At 38.1% G+C, this 23,420-nt stretch overlaps 3 protein-coding genes across 3 annotated transcripts in view; 2 read left to right on the forward strand and 1 right to left on the reverse strand.

Annotated features, from left to right (window-relative positions):
• Positions 1-10,632, forward strand: part of wnk4a (WNK lysine deficient protein kinase 4a) — a 73,896-nt gene extending 63,264 nt beyond the window's left edge. Inside the window, exons 17-21 of the mRNA XM_056246048.1 lie at positions 2,547-2,637; positions 4,030-4,585; positions 5,793-5,998; positions 7,919-8,022; positions 9,322-10,632. Of these exons, the coding sequence (XP_056102023.1) occupies positions 2,547-2,637; positions 4,030-4,585; positions 5,793-5,998; positions 7,919-8,022; positions 9,322-9,324 (960 nt within the window). The 3' untranslated portion in view covers positions 9,325-10,632. The remainder of the gene's footprint in view (positions 1-2,546; positions 2,638-4,029; positions 4,586-5,792; positions 5,999-7,918; positions 8,023-9,321) is intronic.
• A 350-nt stretch (positions 10,633-10,982) lies between these two features.
• On the reverse strand, positions 10,983-13,596 carry LOC130080620 (cytochrome c oxidase assembly factor 3 homolog, mitochondrial). The gene is made up of 2 exons (XM_056246052.1): positions 13,357-13,596; positions 10,983-11,111 (listed from the first exon to the last, which is right to left on the reverse strand). The coding sequence occupies exons 1-2, from the start codon at positions 13,559-13,561 to the stop codon at positions 11,017-11,019; spliced, it is 300 nt and encodes a 99-aa protein (XP_056102027.1). The 5' UTR covers positions 13,562-13,596; the 3' UTR covers positions 10,983-11,016.
• Positions 13,597-14,920: 1,324 nt separating this feature from the next.
• cntd1 (cyclin N-terminal domain containing 1) lies at positions 14,921-22,958 on the forward strand. The gene is made up of 7 exons (XM_056245793.1): positions 14,921-15,098; positions 15,840-15,915; positions 15,991-16,165; positions 16,244-16,406; positions 16,495-16,639; positions 22,427-22,523; positions 22,655-22,958. Exons 1-7 carry the CDS (start codon positions 14,921-14,923, stop codon positions 22,754-22,756), a joined length of 936 nt encoding a protein of 311 aa, XP_056101768.1. The 3' UTR covers positions 22,757-22,958.
• Positions 22,959-23,420: the final 462 nt, after the last annotated feature.

Raw genomic sequence — 23,420 nt, forward strand, 5'->3', positions numbered from 1 at the left:
CCCCGAAACAGGAAAAGTGTAACATCTTATATCAAATTTTTATAACCTATTTAGTCAGAAACAACGTCATTCATTTGATGAATGCTCAAGTCCGATTTTATATTCTCGAGTCCGAGTCCAAGTATAGTCATCAGTCCGCGAGTCCAAGTCGAGTCACGAGTCCAGGGCATGGAGTCTCGAGTCGGACTCGAGTCCAGAGAATAAGGACTCGAGTCCGAGTCCAGGACTCGAGTACTCCATCACTGTTTTAGAGTAGTCAATGTGCTGCTTGTATAGCAGAGTATATGTTCACTGTCCTCTGAAAATAACTCAACATACAGCCATTATTGTCAAAATAGCTGGCAACAAAAGTGAGTACACCCTAAGTGAACATGTCAAAACTGTGTCCAAAGTGTGAATATTTTGTGTGAGCACCATTGTTATCTAGCACTGCCTTAATCCTCCTAGGCATGGAGTTCACCGGAGCTGCACAGGGTGTTGCTGGGATCCTCTTCCACTCCTCCAAAATGACATCCCCGAGCTGCTGGATGTTAGACACATGGCGCCTCTCCACCTTCCGCTTGAGGACGCCCCACAGGTGCTCAATAGGGTTCAGGTCTGGAGACACACTTGGCCACTCCATCAGCTTCACCTTCAGCTTCCTCAGCAAGGCAGTCGTCATCTTGGCGGTGTGTTTGGGGTCGTTATCATGCTGTTCGGCCCAGTTTCTGAAGGGAGGGCATCATTTTTCTGCGTCAGAATGTCACAGTACATGTTGGAATCCATGTTTTCCTCAATGTAGCGCAGCTCCCCAGTACCAGCAGCACTCGTTCAGCCCCAGACCATGATGCTACCACCACCATGCTCTCGACTGTAGGCACGACACAAATTTATTGGTACACCTCACCAGGGCATCGCCGCAAATGCTGGACACCGTCTGAGCCAAACAAGTTCATCTTAGTCTCATCAGGGCACAGGACATGGTTCCAGTAATTCATGCTCTTGGACAGGTTGTCTTCAGCAAACTGTTTGCGGGCTTTCTTGTGAGCCAGCTTCAGAAGAGGCTTCCTTCTGGGACGACGGCCATGCTAACCGACTTGTTGCAGTGTGCGGCGTATGGTCTGAGCACTGACAAGCTGGCCGCTTCTGTAACCTCTAAAGCAACGCTGGCAGGACTCATGTGTCTGTTTTTTTTTAAGCCAGCTTCTGCATCTGACGCACAGCACGAGGACTCAACTTCTTTGATTGACCCTTGCGAGGCCTGTTCCAAGTGGAACCCGTCTGGGAAAGCCTCTGTATGACCCTGGCCTGTACTGTAACTCAGTTTCAGGGTGTTACCAATCTTCTTATAGCCTAGGCACACTTTGTCGACAGCAACAATTCTAATTCTCAAATCCTTAGAGTTCTTTGCACTGAGATGCCATGTTGAACATCCAGTGGTCAGTATGAGAGAATTGTACTCAAAGCACAAATTGTAACTGTTCTAAATACAAGATACACACATTTGTATGGTCCTGTCAAGCAGACAAAAACATGAATATGATGAATAGGACGTGTCTTTGTATGGTTAAACGACGTACAGCTATTATCACTTAGGGTGTATTCACTTTTGTTGCCAGCTATTTTGACAATAATTGCTGAAATGTGAGGGGTGTACTCACTTTCGTGAGATACTGTCTATATATAGAGAAACATAACATGCACCAACCATCTACTTGTAATGAGAGGTGCTTATAAACTGGCTTTTGTCAACTAAAGAAAAGGGCTCCCAGTGGTTTTTAGAGGAAATTAAGACATATACAAATAATAAATAAAATAAATATATTATAAATATGTTATTATAAATATACATTTTTTTTCATAGCCAAATTAGCCATATTGATACATAATCACACGTTTTGGCCAAATTGTGCAGCCCTACAAACAAGCACAGCAAAATGGAGCTTGTTTTAATCACCGTTTAATTTTTATCAGAAAAACATATTTTTTCACTATTGCAGTTTTATCAGAAAAAAATATTTTTTCCTTCCCAGCAACATTCTGATCACATACATAATACATAATTTTTAACACATCTTATAATAAATAATTTACATATTTATTATTTTAATTGAATACATAACATAATTTATTGCATTTATTTAAAATGCAATTTATTTAATTATATAAGTACTAAAAAAGTAAAATAATCACTTTCTTAATTTCAAATATTATTCAATTAATAATACAACTATAATTGTATTAAATATAAATAAGCATATGTATAGTGTTATAAATATATATGTGTTTATATATGATAAATAATTCACGGCCTGGGTGGAACTGGAACTAATGATGGGTCCAGATCTGGATCATGATCATGCACATTGGTGACCTCTGCTCTTAACATTGAGTAACAGTTTCACTTTTCTGTGTTATGACAGTATTTGTTTCCATAGTGTTGGCAGTTGTTCTGAGCACGTTTTATATCACTGAATGTCAATAGCTAACATTGCTAATGTACCTTTAAATGTGTATGAAACCCAGATGTGGAAGTATTCCTGAATGAAACAGTATTTCTCTCCAAGGTGTCGTCATCCAGTCCCAGATCATTGTCTCCTCTGGTCTCAGGAGAGAGTAGCAGAACTTCACTGTGCCAAGAAATCTCTTTACCATCTGGTAAGATACTGAGCCCTGAACATAAACACACGTAACACACTACCTGGTACACACAGGGCTTTCTTCTTACTGAATGTGGTTTTATCATTTTGCAGTACTAAATGCATGGTTATATGGTCTTGCACTCACAGAGGGTTTGTGGACACCTATTAAATATGCCTGTGGAGTTCTTGCGCAACCAAAGTGTTTTTTTTTTTGTTTCTTGGTCCACAGCTTTTATGGGTTCCTAAAACCGCAGCTATTTTGGCTGTGTTCGGAATGGAATATAAACATAATACTTCCTGAATATTACAGTATACAGTAAATACTGTCATGAATTTAAAAAAGGAAAATGTGAAACAACGCTAGACACTTTGAATAGTATTATGCTGCATTGTGTCACATGAAGTAAATATTATTGTGCAATTTAATCCAAATTTATATAAAATATTTTAACTCTTGGCAGTCAATGACAAACTAATGAGTCAAAATCTGTTTACATTAAATTGTTTCTGGCTGATATTCTGGTTCATTAGTTTGTACCGTATGTAAACTATACTGTTCATAGTATGCACATTTAGATACATAGAGTTTGATGACCTACTACATTTGACAAATTGAGCAGTATGTAGCCAAGCCACACTGCAGAATACTGTATCCCACAATGCAATGCTCTCGACTGGGTCTTTAATTTCCTGTTTGACAAAATATTACAGCTGTAATCTCTTTCTTTGACTCATTATTGGACATTTTTACACAAAATTGAAACTAACCTTCAGGGGGCAAACTGGTGTGTGATAACCAAAAAAAACGAAAAAAAAAAAAAACTTATTTATGAACTAATGTACTATATTCTGTTTCCATAATATTTATTCTGTAATATTATGTGACATTATTATATTATAATATTTTGTAATATTTCATGACACTAGACAATATTCACCTCTAAATTATGCTAATTAAGTAATCCAAATATTGTAAAAAAAATATATATATATATCTTATTACAAGTCAAAATTAAAAGAATGAAATCTTAATTCTATATTAAATCTTAAATCTATATTAAGACATCATCAAAGACTACTTTATCATGGCTAATTTGTAGATACCGATTGTATTTCCGATTCATTTGGTAACTGACCATTTTTAAGACCATTTTTGCGTTCATATAGAAAGTGCCACAAAAGTCAACAGATTTTCGACATTCCGATGAAGTAAAACAATAAAAAAATTCAAAATGAAACATTTTTTTCAGTCTAAAATTACCAAAGACCATCAGAGGATTAAAAAGACATTATTTTCCTGATGATAACTCGAATGTAATGTGATTATGAGGTCAAGTGGCATAATTCTGCTAACATCATCATGCTTGAGAGAATATACACCTTTTCTATTACTCCGTCTTTCTTACAGAGCCGAAGTCGACTGTGACTGTGGGCCGCTTTCAAGTGTCCCCCAGTAAAGAGATTCCTGCTCCCGCCAGACACACAGAGACTCAAACTCCAGCCAGTGAACCTCCTCCACCTGTCGTCCCTCGGGATCAGCCTGCGTGCTCGTTTCTAGCTCCAAATCCAGCGAAAAACCTGTCCGTTCCTCCTTCCTGTGAGGCTCGGCGTGATTTGAGTCCTGCCGGCCAGCCTGAGACGGGGAGAAATGGAAAAGGGGGACAGATTGATGAGCAAGAGGAGGATAATGATGATGATGATCGTGATAAGAAGCACATGAGGAAGAAGGGGCGCAGGGTGGATTGTGGGCCGGGTCTGATGGGAACGTCGGTGGACAGTGGTTTTTCGGTGGCTCTGGACACAGGCGGGAGAGCGTGGGATGGAAACACGACCAGTCCTCCGTATGCCACTCCTCTCCACAACCTGTGGATGAGCTACACGCGAAGCTCCTCCTACCTGAGCAGCGACGAATCAGAGAGCGAGGATGAAGAGATGTGGGGGGAGCTACAGGAGCTGAGGGAGAAGTAAGGCACTTTCAAACTTCTGTGTTTTATTGTATTTCTCTCAGGGCTGTGCGATTCATCGAATTTTAGTTTCGATTTTGGCTTCCAAGGATTATTAAAACACCATAATCGAGATTATTGTGCTGCATTCAGTTTCTTTCCTTTTAAAGCAGTGTGCTTTCACCGCTCCGTAAAAACCCAAACATAACGTCCAAATCAGTCAAATCATATTCTGTTACTGCCGTAATATGCAGTTGGGTTGTGATTGATATTAAAACGAGTTCATAATGCATATAGTCTAATATACTGTACCTGCTGATGTCTGTTCTTCATATTAATCAAACAACGTAAGAATAAGAAAACACTCACTGCCCTTGACTGAATAACGTTAGTAGTAATACTTTAGAATAAAGTAGTAGAGACTCTGCAGTGTTTTATTTTTTACATTTTATTTATTAAATTTGTTTAAAGTAGACATAATTCTATACTTTTAGAAAGCATTGTTTATTTCATTCGTATCTATTTTCTGTTGTAGTTGTCCTATTTTTGGTCATTTCTTTTCTTTTTCTATTGTATTACTGAATATTGTATTACTTTGTTCAATAATTGTTTGAGGACATTTTTTACATACATTAGTTAGTGTTCATTTCTGCTTGTGAGATTTCACTGGTATCTAAAATTTGTATATTATAGCAACCTTATTTCCAGCAAAGTATACTTGATATATACAGTATGTATATATGTGTGTAAAGGTATTCATAATGTAAGTTATAATGCATTATATCTTTTCATAAACAATTGTAACCAAAGTTTAAATGCATTATAATATTTGCAAATTTCTTGTTATATCTGAAATTGGTTGTTTGTTGTGTTTTAATGCGTTATACTTTCGAAATATGTAACAAAAGTATTATAATGTGTTATAAATGTGGTTAGAATTATTCATGAGATCATACAATGCACTATAAGGTGCATTACAAGGCATAATTAATGCACTAAATACTTTTATAATGCATTTTATATAAAGGCTTTAAGTAAAGTGTTACCGGATACTTTGCTGGAAGTAATTCACTATCATGAAAAAAATGACTATAGGTTTATAAAAGAGTTTGGTCAAAACACCCACTCATAATCGTGTAAAATAATCATGATTACAGTGCTGACTGAAAATAACCGTGATTATGATGTTATTCCCTAATTCCTGTCTCTCTCTCTCTCTCCCGCTCAGGCATCTGTGTGAGGTTCAGTCTCTCCAGGCACTGCAGAAGCGAGAGATAGAGGAGCTGTACTGTAAGATGGGGAAGATTCCTCCTCCCTGTATAGTGTCTCCAGCAGTCATGCTCTCCAGCCGCCAGCGCCGCATGTCTAAAGGAGGAAACTTCCCATCGTCCCGGAGAAACAGCCTCCAGAGACTCGACATTCTGCCTTTAGCAGGTTCAGCTGTTTTAGCCTTTTATATATGCAGATTTGAACCATAAGCATTACACTCACCTAAAGGATTATTAGGAACACCATACTAATACTGTGTTTGACCCCCTTTCGCCTTCAGAACTGCCTTAATTCTACGTGGCATTGATTCAACAAGGTGCTGAAAGCATTCTTTAAAAATGTTGGCCCATATTGATAGGATAGCATCTTGCAGTTGATGGAGATTTGTGGGATGCACATCCAGGGCACGAAGCTCCCGTTCCACCACATCCCAAAGATGCTCTATTGGGTTGAGATCTGGTGACTGTGGGGGCCATTTTAGTACAGTGAACTCATTGTCATGTTCAAGAAAGCAATTTGAAATGATTCTAGCTTTGTGACATGGTGCATTATCCTGCTGGAGTTAGCCATCAGAGGATGGGGACATGGTGGCCATGAAGGGATGGACATGGTCAGAAACAATGCTCAGATAGGCCGTGGCATTTAAACGATGCCCAATTGGCACTAAGGGGCCTAAAGTGTGCCAAGAAAACATCCCCCACACCATTACACCACCACCACCAGCCTGCACAGTGGTAACAAGGCATGATGGATCCATGTTCTCATTCTGTTTACGCCAAATTCTGACTCTACCATCTGAATGTCTCAACAGAAATCGAGACTCATCAGACCAGGCAATATTTTTCCAGTCTTCAACTGTCCAATTTTGGTGAGCTCTTGCAAACTGTAGCCTCTTTTTCCTATTTGTAGTGGAGATGAGTGGTACCCGGTGGGGTCTTCTGCTGTTGTAGCCCATCCGCCTCAAGGTTGTGCGTGTTGTGGCTTCACAAATGCTTTGCTGCATACCTCGGTTGTAACGAGTGGTTATTTCAGTCAAAGTTGCTCTTCTATCAGCTTGAATCAGTCGGCCCATTCTCCTCTGACCTCTAGCATCAACAAGGCATTTTCGCCCACAGGACTGCCGCATACTGGATGTTTTCCCCTTTTCACACCATTCTTTGTAAACCCTAGAAATGGTTGTGCGTGAAAATCCCAGTAACTGAGCAGATTGTGAAATACTCAGACCGGCCCGTCTGGCACCAACAACCATGCCACGCTCAAAATTGCTTAAATCACCTTTCTTTCCCATTCTGACATTCAGTTTGGAGTTCAGGAGATTGTCTTGACCAGGACCACACCCCTAAATGCATTGAAGCAACTGCCATGTGATTGGTTGATTAGATAATTGCATTAATGAGAAATTGAACAGGTGTTCCTAATAATCCTTTAGGTGAGTGTATAGTAAAACTTTTCCAAAACCCAGTGGTCTGCCTTGCTGTTTGCCCCCTACACAGGCAGCTGCCTTTTAAGGAAGCGTTCCTACTGAGATAGCAGCATATAACTGACGCTCTACACAGTTCAGAGTTTCTAGTTCACCAGCACTGCAATACTCTAATAAGCATAAAATGACAACATCACACAGATATTATGGGTGAAATACAACACTTTTTAAGTATTTTTCATTTTTAGTTTATGTTAACAAATGTAACTTTATTGTAAAGTAGTTTTTAATCAATATTTTTGGTATTGAATGTATTGTTTAAAATCATATTTCATATCTCTCTCTGATTAATAAGTGCTTTAGTTCTTGTTAACTAATGTAGTTAACTAACAACTATTGTAAAGTGTTATCTAGTCTATTAAAATACGTTTTGTTGTTGAATAAATTATGGGATTTCCTTCCCTGCAAAGATTCAGCAAAAAGAAAGTATCTTAGTACACATCTCTTGTGCCTATGCTGTCTTCATAGACAGCGCACGAGCTTTTAGTACACAGCCGTATTAGTGCTTTTAACTGGGGCTGAATAAGCAATTGTTTAATTAAACGAAACCTGTAAATGAGCAAATGAAATGTTGAACATCTTGCTGTGCTGTGATTGGCCCACAGGGATCATGAGGAAGAGCTCCCTGAGCGGCAACAGTAGCAGCAGTTCCCAGGAGGATTCCCGGCCGGCTAAAGGAGTGACGTTCGCTGCTGATTTCACTAGAATGGTATGATGCATTACATTCAGCACAGGGCTTAATGAGTGTGAAGCATGTTTATTTATATAGCACATTTCATACACTATGGTAATTCAAAGTGCTTTACACAGAAAGGAATTTAAAATAATCACACAATAAAAGCAAGGAACATTAAAACAGTTCTAAAAGGAATTAAAAGACATATAAAGATGATACAGTTATAAAAGGAATTAAAAGAGTAAAATGATACATAGATAATGTTCTCATCGAGCAAAACACCGGTGTATCATATTTTCCACAACTCCCAGTTTTACTGTGAGATTTTCTCATGGTGATTACAGTGTGTGTGTGTGTGTGTCTGTGTGGTGTTCTTTCGGCACGGCGATGAAATCTATCGGACGTTGGACACGATGGACCTGATTTTTCCCTAAAATCCGACAGGAGGAGCTCTAATGGAGTGGGGATTTAATGGAATAAACATTCCTGCATTTCTGGTTTACACAGTGTTGACTCTATTTAGACAAACATAAAAGAAAAATGTAATTTCAATATAAAATGAAATAAAATACAACATACATTTTATTTAAATTTAATAGCATTTAAAATATCCTTCAAACTTTTTTGGACAGTAATATACATTTGCAACATTCATTTTCCTTCGCAAATAGCGCTGTCATTTGTGAACATTTTAATAATATTGAATATAAATCCTAGATTTTTGCTAAAGAGGTGCTATCATTTCAACCTGATCACATTTTTTACCAAGTAGATTCAAGATTGTTAGAATTGATTAAGACATGTTTGTCTTTCACTAAATTGTTATCATGTATATGCACCAATATAACAATGCATTATTTACCTATACACATATTCACTAAAACATGACAAATACTTCAAGGCGTCAATTAAAAACAGGCAGTTTCACAGAAATGGATTAAACTTACCAACTTTAATAGCATTTCTGGTATTGATGTAGAAACATATCTGTCTTAACGCTTAATTAGTTATTAGTTAACAATTTCAACAGCAAAACCATATATTGTGGATATTCAATATATCGCCCAGGATTAATTAGTCTCACGTAATCTTACGATACGATACTTAAGGCAAGACACTACAGGCAAAAACAGTGTTTTTTCATGCATCTGTCAATTTTGAGATTCTTGGCTTTTCATAAAGTGTTTTTTCAGGTGATATTTATTAGTTGTTTTTTTTACCCTATTCACCGGGGGTGTCTCGCCTTAAAGCTGAACCCAAGAAACACTGATAGGATATTCTTTCCATGCATTCGCATCTGAATAACGTTTCTCTTTTCTGTTTTCCCATCAGTGAGAATCCTGGTACATTGGCGGCACTATATCCGACTACCTCATCCATCTGTGACTGACATGAGGGATGTTTCTAGTGCATTGCACTAACCGGTCCGCTCATCTCTGTGAAGAGCCGAGGGTTTGGCGGGACTCTGCTGTGCGTCTCTCTGAAGGCTCAGCACTGATGATGATTCCTAACTCTCTCTTTTGCACTTTTCTGAAACCTGCTGAACGGGCAAACATCTGAGTCAACAGATGCCCTGCTGTTTCTGTTCTGCTGCTTGTGTTCGCGCTGTAGAAACACCAGATCATCACGCAAGAATCGCAGCAGTCTCCGTGAACTCAGTAGATCCGGTCCAGAGATATTTCTGCTATCCCCTGATAGGGTCTGCTTTATGATAATAGTTTAAATGTGAATAAAAATAAATCAAAACCGATTGAGGGTGGGTGGGCTAAATATATATTTTTCCATTGGTTGTTCCAGCTTTGAGATGCTCGTCTATTGGGATGCAGAACGTCTTTACCTTGAAGTTTTTGTACATTTACTTATATATTTGACTTTTACCAGTCTGAGTATGACTGACTTAATAATTGCACCAAAAATCAAAGCAAGTGTCAGCCATAAAGTGTAAATGATATGCACACTGCACTTTGGCTTAAGTTTCAGTCCCATCTAGGACTGTACAATAGAGTCATGAATAAATGATTGATTTTTGATGTTTACAAAGAACAGTCAATAAAAGTGCATTCATTATCTTCATTGTAATATTAACAGTTTGTTCAGATTTTTCACATTGAGCCCAAAGTTTCTACATTTATGCTTTCTGTAGTCTTAGCGTTTAAACATTATGTACAATATTTGGTTGTTTTTTGTCTAACTTATGAGACACATCTACTTGCATGATGTAAAGAGGAATTCTGAATATAAACGTTCAGGAATAGCTAATTTTATGATGTATAAATATAAACACTTAGTTTCATACTTTCGGGTGGATTTCTGTCATTATTGTATTGCACTTTTTCAGTTTCAAACACATGCCCGCAAAATATTTAATATGACAACCCAAGAACATCCATTCATGGCTCATTCAAAACTGTGAAAAATCATATGAATGCCTTTATATGTGCTTCAAAATCAGCAAATCAGTGACAGACACAAACACAGACAATGTGTTTTAGATTGAGATAAATGTGACTTCATGCTCTGTTATATAGATCGCTTCAATGTGCAATGCAACTCTGCCATGCTGTGCCTTCTCTATCTTATGATGATGATTATTATATTCTAAATCATATTTGTACATTTAAAGTCAATAAATAGCTATAAAAAGATGAATGTTGGTCGAGTATTGATTTTAAACACAGCAGTATTATTTAGGACACATTATGTTTATTTAAAAAACAAAACAAAAGGGTGGCTATTATTTCAATGAATCTCACTGTGATTATGAATGTATTTACACTCAAAGAAAGATGACTAGTAGAATTACTGTAGAATTCATAGTATAAGGAATATTATGACATTCAGTTTCCACGAACACGAATAGAAATGATGAACTACTGTCTTGACAAACGAAGGATTCCATTTCCTCGTCGTCGAGTCTCGTGTCCAACAGGATACAGTGATTTGATTGGATGTGGCGCCCTCTGCCGGCGCGCGCGCTCAGTCGCGCGCATCTGTGTGCGTGAGACAGTTCCCGAAGAGTCACTTCACTCAGTTCGCTCCGGTCTTTGGAGCTCGTGCTTTTGCTTCTTCATCGATTTCATCCATGATTTTTTCTTGGGATACTGAGTAGAAGGTGTATCCATCTGAGGACGGCCGGTGAAGGGAAATATCACACACAGATCTGGAGAGTTCATACTGGAATGACGTGACAATTGTATTCATATTTATAGTGCTGTCAAATCGATTAATTGTGATTAATCACATCTAATATAAAAGTTGTTGTTTACATAATATATATGTGTGTGTGTGTATACATATATATTAAATTATATGTCTATATATATTATGTGTGTGTGTATACAGTATTGGCCAAAAGTTAGGAAATATTACAATTTTGTATGTTTTTGAAAGAAGTCTCTTCTTTTGCTTTTATTTTATCAAAAACACAGAAAAACTGTAATACTGTGATATATTATTACAATTTAAAAGAATGGTTTTCTATTTTAATATACTTTATAATTTCAGCATCATTACTCCAGTCTTCAGTGTCACATGATTATTTATTATTTTTTTATTCAATTTATTTTTATTCAAAAATAATTCTAATATGATGATTTTATACTCAGTTATTATCAATATTGGAAACAATTGTTCTGCTTAATATTTTCTGGAACCTGTGATCAGGGGCGCCGCCAGCAATTTTGGGCCCTATAAAAAAAAGAATATGAGGTTGGGCCCCTACCGCACATATTGCATTAATAAAATCGGTCTCTGGGACCCTTAGAATCGTTCTAACTTTCACCCCCTTAGCGGGCCCCCTGCCTGTGATACTTTTTTTTGGATTCATTGATGAATAAAAAGTTAAAAAGAACAGCATTTATTCAAAATAGAAATCTTGTATAACAATATAAATATTCACTATCACTTTTTATTCATTTAAAACATCATTGCTGAATAAAAGTATTCATTTCTTTAAAAAAAAAAAGAGAAAAAATGACTGACTCCAAACTTTTGAACAGTATAGTGTATATTGTTACAAAAGATTTCTATTTTAAATAAATGCTGTTCTTTTCTTCTTTTTTATTTTTTATTCATCAAAGTATCCTGAAAAAAGTTTCAGATGTTATAAAAAAAAAATTAAGCAACATCACCTGTTTCCAACATTGATAATAAATCAGCATATTAGAATGATTTCTGAAGGATCATGTGACACTGAAGACTGAAAATTCAGCTTCGATCACAAGAATAAATGATATTTTAAAGTATATTCAAATAGAAAACCATTATTTTAAATTGTAATGATATTTCACAATATTACTGTTTTTTTTGCAGCCTTGATGAGCGAAAGAGACTTACATGTACACATGTACACACGTACACACACACACACACACACATACATATATATCTATACACACATACATATATCTGTGTGTGTGTGTATATAAATGTGTGTGTACAGTATATATTTTTATACACACTTTTATGTTAGATGCATTAATCGATTTGACAGCACTAATTCATATTTTAGTTTTATACTTTATATAGGCCCTTCACAGTATACGATCTACAAATCAGCCACGATGCAGAAAATAAGCATTTAGATTTTATTAAATTGTATGATTGAATAAAGATTAACAAAATGCTTTCACTTTCCTTTGCTATAGGTTTTAACTTAAATACTGCATTAATTGAAAAATAGTATAAAATAACTTTTCTATTATTTTAATTATTTTAAAAGAAAAAACATGTTGCATAATTTAGAGGTAGCCTTAATATTGTTTAGTACTATGAAATCGACACAAAATACAAACTATTAAAATGAAAGTATAATAGAAAACAAGTAAACAATCCAAAAAAAATATGATCCATAAGTTATGACAATATATGTTTTTACATTGCTTTAATAAGTTAAGCAATTTCTAACTTTAAGTAAAACAAAATTCAACTAATTAAGTCAATTTAATTGTAGTTTAAGTTGAAACGACTTAGCTTAGGTGATTATACTTTAAAAAAAATAAAGCAGCAACTTTTTTTTTTACAGTGATATTAATTTAATTTTAAAAAAGGTGTTCGGTCTGTTTCGACTGCTGAAAGAGCACAAGGGTATCTCGTAAGTTAATAACAGCCCCAGAAGATTAATAACATATTCAAGTGTCTGACTGATCATGTAACGAATTTGATGAAGCATTTCTCATCATGACATCAGCACTTATGTTACATTGGTTGATCATGTAATAATGCACCCACGTGTAGTAATCTAAGACCTAATATTACTATCATTCATTATAGGCTACCAATATAATCAGCCAGCTCATCTGATAGATGTAACGCACTGTATCAGCCTGTCACTGACATAACCTTGTGTAACAGAGTTGTAAAGGATACAGATGCCGAGCACTACCGCGCCGATGGCGAGTCCTGTCGCAACGTTTCGGCCCCGGAGCTGGCCCGCTTTCTTCTTCCATTGCGCCAGCTCCACTTGTCGGATGAACTGCAACTGTTCCCTCGTCAGCTCTTCCTTTGCAGGGTATATTCTCTTTGCAAACTGGGCTTCAGGTTTGAGGTCCCCTTGACTACTCTTGTCTGCCATGTTTGAAGCGCTGTATTGTGACGTAGCGCGAGGTTACTGTACACGTCAATGTTGCGCCTCTTTTGCGCAGCTCGCCTTGCCATTTCCCCCGCCCCCGCACACAAGTTCAGTTTGCGTAACAGTTTCGAACAGTTTAGGGAGGCTATAGTCATATTCGGTTGTGATCATAGACTGTAAAATGTTATGATCTTAAAAAAAAAAAAAAAAAAAATAGGCTAAACCTTTTCAAATAACAAACAGGCATTATCATTGCAATGCAAGGGAATGCTAGGGGCTAATAAAAGTAAAATAATAATAAAATTATAAGTTTTAAATAAGTTAATTAATTAATCTGTGGCATCTGAAAGATTGTTGGCTGTTACCGTTGCTTTATAAATAATATAGGCCTATCTAAAAATAAACTTAGCCTACTTCTCGGGTTCCGGAAGTAAAATCATTTTCTCCACAGGGAAATTAGATTTTTAACAATAACTTATAAACCTTTAAAGAGAGACCTACTCTGAGCAACGAGGTTGTTAATTGGTAGTATTTGCTTCTGTTGAAGTCGTCAGCCCGCATTATTTCTACTTAGTTTTAAAAATAATCATGTTTAACATCTGAATTCGTTGTGAAAAACTACATTACCCATGATGCTGTACAGAAAATTCCACCAACCAGAGTCAACAAGCAAAATGTGCTAAAGGAGCTCTTTAGTCACGGCCACTCTTATGATCAGTGTTTTTTAAGCTTCTTTTAGCATTTTTATTATTTAGTCACTGTATTTTACAATAACTTCATTTAAATAATTACATTTATTTAAATATTTTTTTCATTCATCTTGCCCCATTTTTTGTAAACCACCTAGTCCATGAACAGGCACATGTGTAGATCATAGGTGTAGATGCATAATACGTATTAATTACTTTAGTGAATGTAGTTTTGTTACATGTATTGTATTCTTGCATATTGTATTTGGGCCTTTATAGAACCACAGCCCTGGAAGAAATTTATTTAGAAGAAAACGTTGTCCAGGCCACTTTTAAAACAACACGTTGATGGCGTTGTCACGTGGATCATGATAGTTTTCTCAACGCTATCAGAACCACCAAAGAACGGACAAATCACACAGTCGTTATGGTAATTGATTAAGGAATTTCGAAAAGAAACAAACAAACAATGATTTTATTAAAATCCCTTTCTAATATTTATATTCGTGTGTCTGTTATAAAATCTCAAAATTATAGGTTTAAATAATTTTATTTTGGTATATGAATATATAAATTATGACAAATTTGGCTCTCTCGGTTAAAGCGCGCCACTTGGTGGAAATCGATGTGTTGTATTGTGTGTTGTGTGTCTAAAAAAAATCTTTACGAACAAATGGCGCCAACTACTAACGTTATGAGCTCGCCCACAAAGGAACAGAGAAACCTGAGATTTGGATTGGTGTCGTTTGACATTTTAACCGACATTCTGTCCAACCTAAACAAGAGAAACAAATCCAACTTGGAGAATGTGCCAGATCTCTGTGGATGTCTCAAAGAAAGGAGAATAGTGGGTGAGTGCGTTGGCCTCAAACTAGCACACTGGTTTCAGACACTGACTATAAAGTATTGTAGGGGTAACGTTACCACGGTAGAGTATCAGTTGACAATAATACCATGATGCACACTGTAATATGTTAGTGAATTATTAACATATTTATAAACAATGTTCTTAACGTGATTCAGTAGTCTACCGATATAGCTAAGCTGCCTAACGTAATATCTTTTAATTGTCCGATAAGTGTTCTTATCAAATAATTGCCGGAAGAGGGACTTTTATTTTGCTGCCGCTTGGAATCGAAACTCATCAAAGTTACGGAATTTTAGAGATATGTGTTCATTTAGCAACACAGCCCTTTTTCATTAAGAGGGTTATTGATTCTGTATAAATAAAAATATGAGCAGGTTTTTTCTAAGTAGGCTATAGTTAAATAATTTACAAAGTAGATGTCAGATTTAAGATATCAATTAAAAGTATTTAATGCAATAATTTTGACATTTACAAAATTCAAAATTTGTAAAGACTGTCTAAAATCGCAAAATCTTAAATTAATTAAAATTTCCATTGTTTTTAACAGAAATAAATAAATTTGCAAGTAATTATGAGAAAAATCAAACAAATACGCTCGAGCTTACATAAAAGCATAGATATTAACAGCCATGTTCCTAATAGTATTGCAATATAACGCCATATCCAAAACATTGTACTATTACATTGATAGTTTTTTGTTCACCCTCATCTATTCGGTCCACAGAGTGTGTATTTCGTCTTTGTGAGGAGCTGGGACTGAACCCTGTAGTTGGATATCAGGCCATCGAAATACTGGAGAGGTAATTTAAAGAATCTCGAATGAACATTTTTCATAATAAATATGTTTAAAACGCCTTCACTTTGCCCTGCTCTAGGTTCACGGCCAAATATATTGAAGATCTAATCCACAGCAGCCAGAAAGGTCAGCCGATGCAAGGTTCTTCATCTGAGAGCTACGAGGATCTCATCTTCCAAACACTCAAGAAGAAGCTCTTTCTCTTCATCCTCTCGAGCGTTCAGATAGCTAGCAAACTGGACCTGTTCTCGAATGTATGTTCAGTTCATAAATTACAACAAACAAATATTCCATGTGTTATGTTGTGATTTGTTCTATTTGCATTAATTTAGGTGGTTAATAATGATATTGCAATGAGATTTCTGCAGGCAGTCAATTACCCTTCCTCCAAAGAGCAACTCTTGGACTCGGAGATTCTCATTTTAAAAACTCTCAACTTTAATTTGAATGTCCCAAATCCTGTAACGTACGTAGAGACCCTTTTGGAAGTGCTGGGTAAGATTATTTCCAGTGTTTTTCTCAGGTAGCAGCTATTAACTGAACTCAAATAGTCTAAAACACTGTGTTGTGTGCTCTCACACAGGCCATAACGATGCAACCGTCCCTGTGGCACAGCTGCATCGCCTGTGTGTGCATGTACTGCAGTTTATTTACCTGCAGAGGGAGACAATCTACACCTCATTGCTTATATCTGCCACCGGATGCCCCAGTCCTTCTGATGAGCAAAGGTACAGGCGATCTACTGAATTTTCTGCTGTTTCCCCAATCCCCACCCTATTGACTCTCTCTACTCTTAAAGGTAAAGTTTGGGATTTTTGTAGAGAAAACTATAAATTTGCCATTTTTATGGCATATTTCATGAAGCCAGTTTCAGGGACTATACCCAAGGTAAGTAAGTTTGAGTTTAGTTTGAGCAGTTTGATTATTTTTTAGCAGTGTTAAGGTGATGATACACATGGCAACTGTTGCTGGGCAATGTTGCCGTCAACGGGCAACCAGATGAGACACAGGGCCCACGACCGATCTAAATGATCCAGATAGAAACTTATTGCCCATTTTCAATGGGAAAGTGTCCAAGCAACAATCACTCGGCAAGATTGCCCAGCAACATTGCTTAAAAAGTTCCTCTATACTTAAGTATAGAGTAAGTATATACTCTATACTTACTCTATACGGCTGACTTGGTCATGAGCAGGTTTTATTCTGGGTTGGAGATCGCGAAGCAAAACTGGACCAATCAGCTTTGACTAAAGTGACACTAATCTGAGGCATTAAAGAAACCCTTTAGTTCACCTGAAAATGATTCTTCTGTCATTAATTACTCACCTTCATGTCGTTCCAAACCCGCAAGACTTTCGTTCATCTTCAGAACACAAATGAAGATCTTTTAATGAAATCTGAGAGCTTTTTGTCCCTCCATTGACAGCTACGCAACTACCACTTTGAAACTTCAAAAAGTTCACAAAGAGATCATTAAACTAATCCTTATGAATTTAGTGGTTTTGTCCAATTAATTCTGAAGAGACTCAATCGCTTTATATGATGAACAGTTTTCCATTACACGAGAGTAGAAGTTAAAACTTCATGCTGATTTGCAAGCGTCTCCATCCATTTACTCTTCCTTCCATATGGTGATGTGAATATCCTTCTGTTTGGTGTTAATGGCTGAAGTATATTCCCTGGCGCGTCAGCACACACACAGCGGCTGCGATGCTGGCTCCGGGGATCAACCACAGTGTGGTCTCCCCAGCGGATCAGCAAGACAACCGTCTGGATTGAGCCGAGTAGGGGACATCTCTAGGGTCTTCAAGTGGGCACCTTCTGTCCTCAGTGTTTCGTCGACTAGCCCACGACACCTCAAGAGGGCTCGAGTCGTCCCAGAGTCACCCCACTCCGTCCCCCACTCAACTCAGCCCAGCTTACTGACCTGTACATCAGTGTTTCTTTCTTTCTATTGTGCTTGAGATCCCTCCTGCTGCTGAGGTTGCTCCTTCCTCGTAGTTCAGTGGCATAAACCCTTGATGTGACCTTACCACAATCTCTAACTAGAGATGTTCCGATACCCTTTTTCCCTTCCCGATACCGATTCCGATACCTGGGTGTGTATCTATACAGCTGCAATTCATACTAGCCCTGTATGAATTGATAGAATTATTTGATGGTGTGCTTCAGACTTATCCCTTAATAAAACATGAACAAATACATACAGTGAACTAGAGTATTTTTATTATCTGACATACATTTCACAGCAATATATTATTTATCTTTCTTAAGTGAAAAAGAACTTAAAATGCAGCCACACATCGAATACTGTAAACTGAAAAAGGCTTTTTAGATTTACTATATAACTGTATAAAAAGTGCAAATAAATCTTGGAATCTAAAAAATGATATATGAATAATATAAGAAAATAACCTCTTTATAACTTAAAGGTTCTCTAAGCGATCCTGGGTGACGTCACTTCTTGTTGACGTTCGAACTATTGTCAAACAAAACGGAGGCTAGCTAGACCCTCCCTCCTCCTCATCCGCACACTAACCCCCCAAACCACACCCCCAAACCCTTCTTGTCGGTCATTGGCTGGAACAGTTTGTTATGTTTTGGGGAGCGGGTCGCTGCAGTTTGTTTTTGGTGCTGTTTGTGAAGCATGGGCTGTCTACAGAGATCGCGTTTCTTTACAGTGTGTTCAGGGGACAGGCAGCCAGCGGATAGTGAGGAGATGTTTGCTGTATGTGACAAAAAATGTTTTGGCCTAAAAAACACATGACATCGCTTAGAGCACCTTTAAAGTCCAGAAACAATTTTGTTAAATAAACGGCATTTCAGTTTTGACCGTGGCTGGTCATCCAGAACAATAAACTCAATACATGTTGTCGGTTATATTTATCGCTCGCTGGCTGTCTTTTGAAAACTTTTCTCTTCGTTTGAATGAAGCTTTCAGAGATTGATGATTCTGGCGCGGCTCATTCTTCTCTGCCCTTGCCATCGTGTTCTGCGGGGTGACGCGTCTTCAAATCCTTTATTACGTGTTGAAGCTGCTAATCTTGTGCCAGCCCTCGAAATTGCAGCATGGCATATTTCGTCGTTTTACATGGCTGGTTGGTCCAGTCTTAAATCCTGCCAAACAGCGGACATACTGCTAGCGTGCCTTTTCTTCTTCTTCACTTCCTGTGTCGCCACAAGCAACCACTGTTTAGAGCAGCGAAGAAGAATTGATCTCCGATTTGCAGCGTTAAGCAAAGCTATCGTGCATAACTAGATATGTTGTTTAAGAAAATGGTATCGGATCGGTACATGGGTAGTAGTACTCGCCGATACCAATGCCAGAATTTTTATTGGTATCGGCGGCATTTCCGATACTAGTATCGGAATCGGAACAACTCTATCTCTAACGCCACAATCTCTCCGCAACCCAACCATACGCGCCAACCCGTTTGACTAAGGCTGTCGAGCCCCACTGTCATTTTTAATGCAGGTTCAGTGGCAACGGCTCCATATGGCATACTACCTACCGCAAAACACAACAATACCTGTCCAAAACAAATACTCATTCACGCAAAATACAGTACACGGGATTGTAATAACTATGATAACTGCAAACTAGAACGTTTTTCAAGAATTCTTCTAAACCGTAGCGTGGCGGCCTGTACACAGCCAGCCAGAATCTTTCCGTCTCAACCACAGCCAGTTGCTGCTCCTTTCTGCTGCTTCAGATAAGTTCTTTACTGTGCGACGCAACTCTTGGCCACTGAATCCGACGTCTCTGAGGAACCGGGTTGTAGAGTGTGCCACAAAACCTCGACAACCCACTTCCACTGGATAAACCTGGACTCTCCATCCTCGCTGTTCTGCTTCAGTGGCCAGATGAGCATACCGCAGTTTCTTCCTCTCATATGCCTCATCTACCGCATCCTCCCATGGCACTGTTAACTCTATCAGTTGAACAATGCGTGCTGATCCAGACCACAAAACAATATCTGGTGGTAGGTTAGTGGTGGCAATCTCATTCTCAGGTGGAAAAATAAGCCGTTGATCAAGATCAGCCAGCATCTTCCAGTCCCTAGCAGCTTCCAGTTGTCCTGGGCGAGAATTGGTGTTAACACCTTTTCTTGGTGGTTGCTCGCCTGGGCGGAGGAATATTGTCTTCTGTGTGTAATGTGTTGCTAGAACAGGCGGCAACTTATTGGTCATACTACGCTTGCCTTCCAATGCTAAAGCCAAACATCGCAGTACTTGGTCATGGCGCCAAGTAAACCGACCTTGGCTAAGAGCCACCTTACATCCTGTCAAAATGTGCCTTAATGTGGCAGGTGATGAACACAAAGGACAAGAGGGATCCTCTCCTACCCAGAGGTTTAGGTTCTGCGGTGATGGGAGAACATCATATGTTGACCTGATAAGGAAACTGATCCTACTCTCTTCCATTGACCAAAGGTCTTTCCAGCCCATCTTGCTTGTTTCACACTCTCCCATCTCATCCATTCTCCCTGCCTGGCCTGGGAAATGGCCTTTATACACCTCATCCTCTCCTCCAGAAGCTAAACTGAGCCCAAAACCCCCTCTTCCATGCTGTACTTGCCCCACAATATCACCAATTTGAAGGGCAGCCTTTGCATCTTCCACAGCTTTCTTTGCTGACCACTTTCTTCCAGTTTTTAACACCTGGTCAGTCTGACCTTGGTGCACTTCTCGTTTAAAGCAGAGACTGGTAGCTGCAATATTCCTCAGCGAACATAAACAGCTAAATTAAACATTAATCAGCGAACATAAACAGAAGCTCAACTGAACCTGCTTGATGCGCAAGAACAAACCTCATTGGTTCTTGCGGAAGCTCAAACGTGCTGCGTAACACGAGAATGAACATCATTGGTTCTCGCACGTCAAGCGAACATGCTTGAGCTTCCATTTACCACAACTAATGTGGCCATTGATGATTTTTTATATGTGAATAAAAGGTTAAATTCAATCTTCAAGATGTTATTTGCAGTGATTTTTGCATTCATTTAATTAGGTATTTTATTTGATATTACTTAAACTTTTGTGGTAGCAGTTGTGTATTTTCTTGCCTTATAAATGTGTTAAATTAAATTCATATTATTCATAACAATATCTCCTTCACCAGAGAAGTGAATTGTGCCGACTCTCATGAAAAGTTAGTCAAACTGACGTGTGATTGGCTGTTCACTGCACATGTCACACTTTCAGGTGCATGTGCTTAATTTACCTCTGATTCAACCTGGCTGTGTCTGAAATCGCCCCTATGTCCTCAAATAGGGCACTACACGAGGGTACAGCCATTTGTAGTTGTGTCCGAAACCATGGTGGACATTATCAGGGGCACTCATTCAATTCCATAATAATATATAATAATAATATAATAATCTGCAATAACTGTACAACTGATGTACGCTCAACGCCTAGAGAATACCCATAATGCACTGTGAGGGTAACGCCAAATTAATTCCCATGCCAGAAGATGGCGCCCGCAGCCGAGTCATCCATCCATCCATTTTCCAAACCGCTGGTCCAATGTGGCTACAGCGTAATATCATACAGGTATACATTGCTTTTTAATTGATTATGATTAGGGCTGTCAAACGATTAATCACGATTAATCGCATCCAAAATAAAAGTTTGTGTTTACATAATGTATGTATGTGTACTGTGTATAATTATTTTGTATATAAATGCACACATGTATATATTTACACAGTACACACACATATATTATGTAAACACAAACTTTTATTTTGGATGCGATTAATCGCGATTAATCGTTTGACAGCCCTAATTATGATATTATAATTTTTTTACATGCTGGTTTTCATGACAGAGTTCAAGATAAATCTTTTCATTTCTACTGGAGCTGCCAGTTTGCTACGTTTCAATTAATTATTAAACGGCAAGCACAAACCATGCAAAAGCAGAAACCCTTCCGGCGCACTCAGTGTCCTAATTCACTCACTCGTTTTCATTCACTCCTTCAAGTGGACTATATTAGTGTATATTAGTAATGTAGGGAATAGTGATTGAGGGCGATTTCAGACACAGCTCCTGATTTTTAAGAGAGAGAATTTAGCGAGCGTGAACATGATCTAAACCAGGTTAGATTTGTAGGGTTTTATCAACTACTCTCAAACTCAGACTTTGTTTAACAGGTTATTGACACTGGTGCTTTCAAAATATTTCTCAGTTGTCCAACTTTTGGTTCAGCCAACGTAATGCACATACCTAGTAATGCCCAAGCAACCGTATAACAACATGCTAAAAACCTCTAAGAACACCACATGGGATTGGCCTGCCAACCGCCCACAACTCACGCCGGTGTGTTTTGCTCTCCCATTTCATTCGGGGAATGTAAATCTAGTTAATATATTTGCTGTTTGGTGGTGCATGAATTACACACTTCTCCTTCAACAAGGTCATTACTCATTCTGAGGTAAACGTCGCACCACTTTGTGGTGGAACCTGCCATGGCCTGGGGAAATATGAAGTATATTTTGTGTTTGTAACAGAGCCAAGTTTGTGTCGGTGAAGGAGGATTTCATGCTTCTGGGAGTTGGAGTCATTGCTGTGGCCGCCTTCATTCATCACATCTCAACATGGGAAAAGGTACAGAACAGCTTCTGAATCTACATCATGATTCAGTCGGTCAGCTGTGAAGTGTATTTAAATATCTGTTACTTGCTTCAAACTTGACAATCTTAAAGGATTCTAGTGTGTTTGGTTCATGTGCACCGCAGGTAGTGGAGGAGCTGACAGGGATAACAGGGATTTCAGGCCAGAGTATCATGGACTTTGCGTATGTCACCCTGACACACATCACCAAGACCAAATCCATGTGACACTTGAAGTCAGAAATATAAAGTGTGAGGAACAGATTAGAGTAAGAGTACAGATAAAAGAAGACTGGTGATGGTAACTGTACACAGCATGAACAATATTACTTTCTATTTTGATTTCTCTCTCTCTCTCAAAAAAAAATTCAGTCTGTTGTGAATTAACAATGTAAAGATAAAACACTGAAATAAAATAACTTATTATTTACATTTTATTATGCAATGATTTCTTCCTGCTTAAGTCTCCTAATTTCTTTACTCCATCGATCTGTTCCTCCGTAAGCAGCATAGACACACTCCTGATGTAAAGGCCCAAAAGAAACCTAGATTTGGCCAAATTCCCAGGCAGCATCGGATATCACCCTAAAGGAGACGGAAATCCTATAAAGGGGTGGTATAATGCCCTTTTCACAAGATGTAAAATAAATCTCTGATGTCCCCAGAGTGTGTATGTGAAGTTTTTGCTCAAAATACCCCACAGATATTTTTATATAGCATGTTAAAGTTGTCAGGGTTAGCAAAAACGCACCGTTTTGTGTCTGGCCCTTTAAATGCAAATGAGCTGCAGCTTCCGACACAGTGGGCGGAGCTTCAAGAGTGTGTGTGTTAGCAGCTCCGATTACCTCACGCAGACACACGCTAAAATGTCAGAAGCTGTTCTGCCTTTTAT

Source organism: Rhinichthys klamathensis, unplaced genomic scaffold, assembly GCF_029890125.1.
Source record: "Rhinichthys klamathensis goyatoka isolate OS25496 unplaced genomic scaffold, OSU_Roscu_1.1 h1tg000035l_1, whole genome shotgun sequence".
NCBI lineage: Eukaryota > Metazoa > Chordata > Actinopteri > Cypriniformes > Leuciscidae > Rhinichthys > Rhinichthys klamathensis.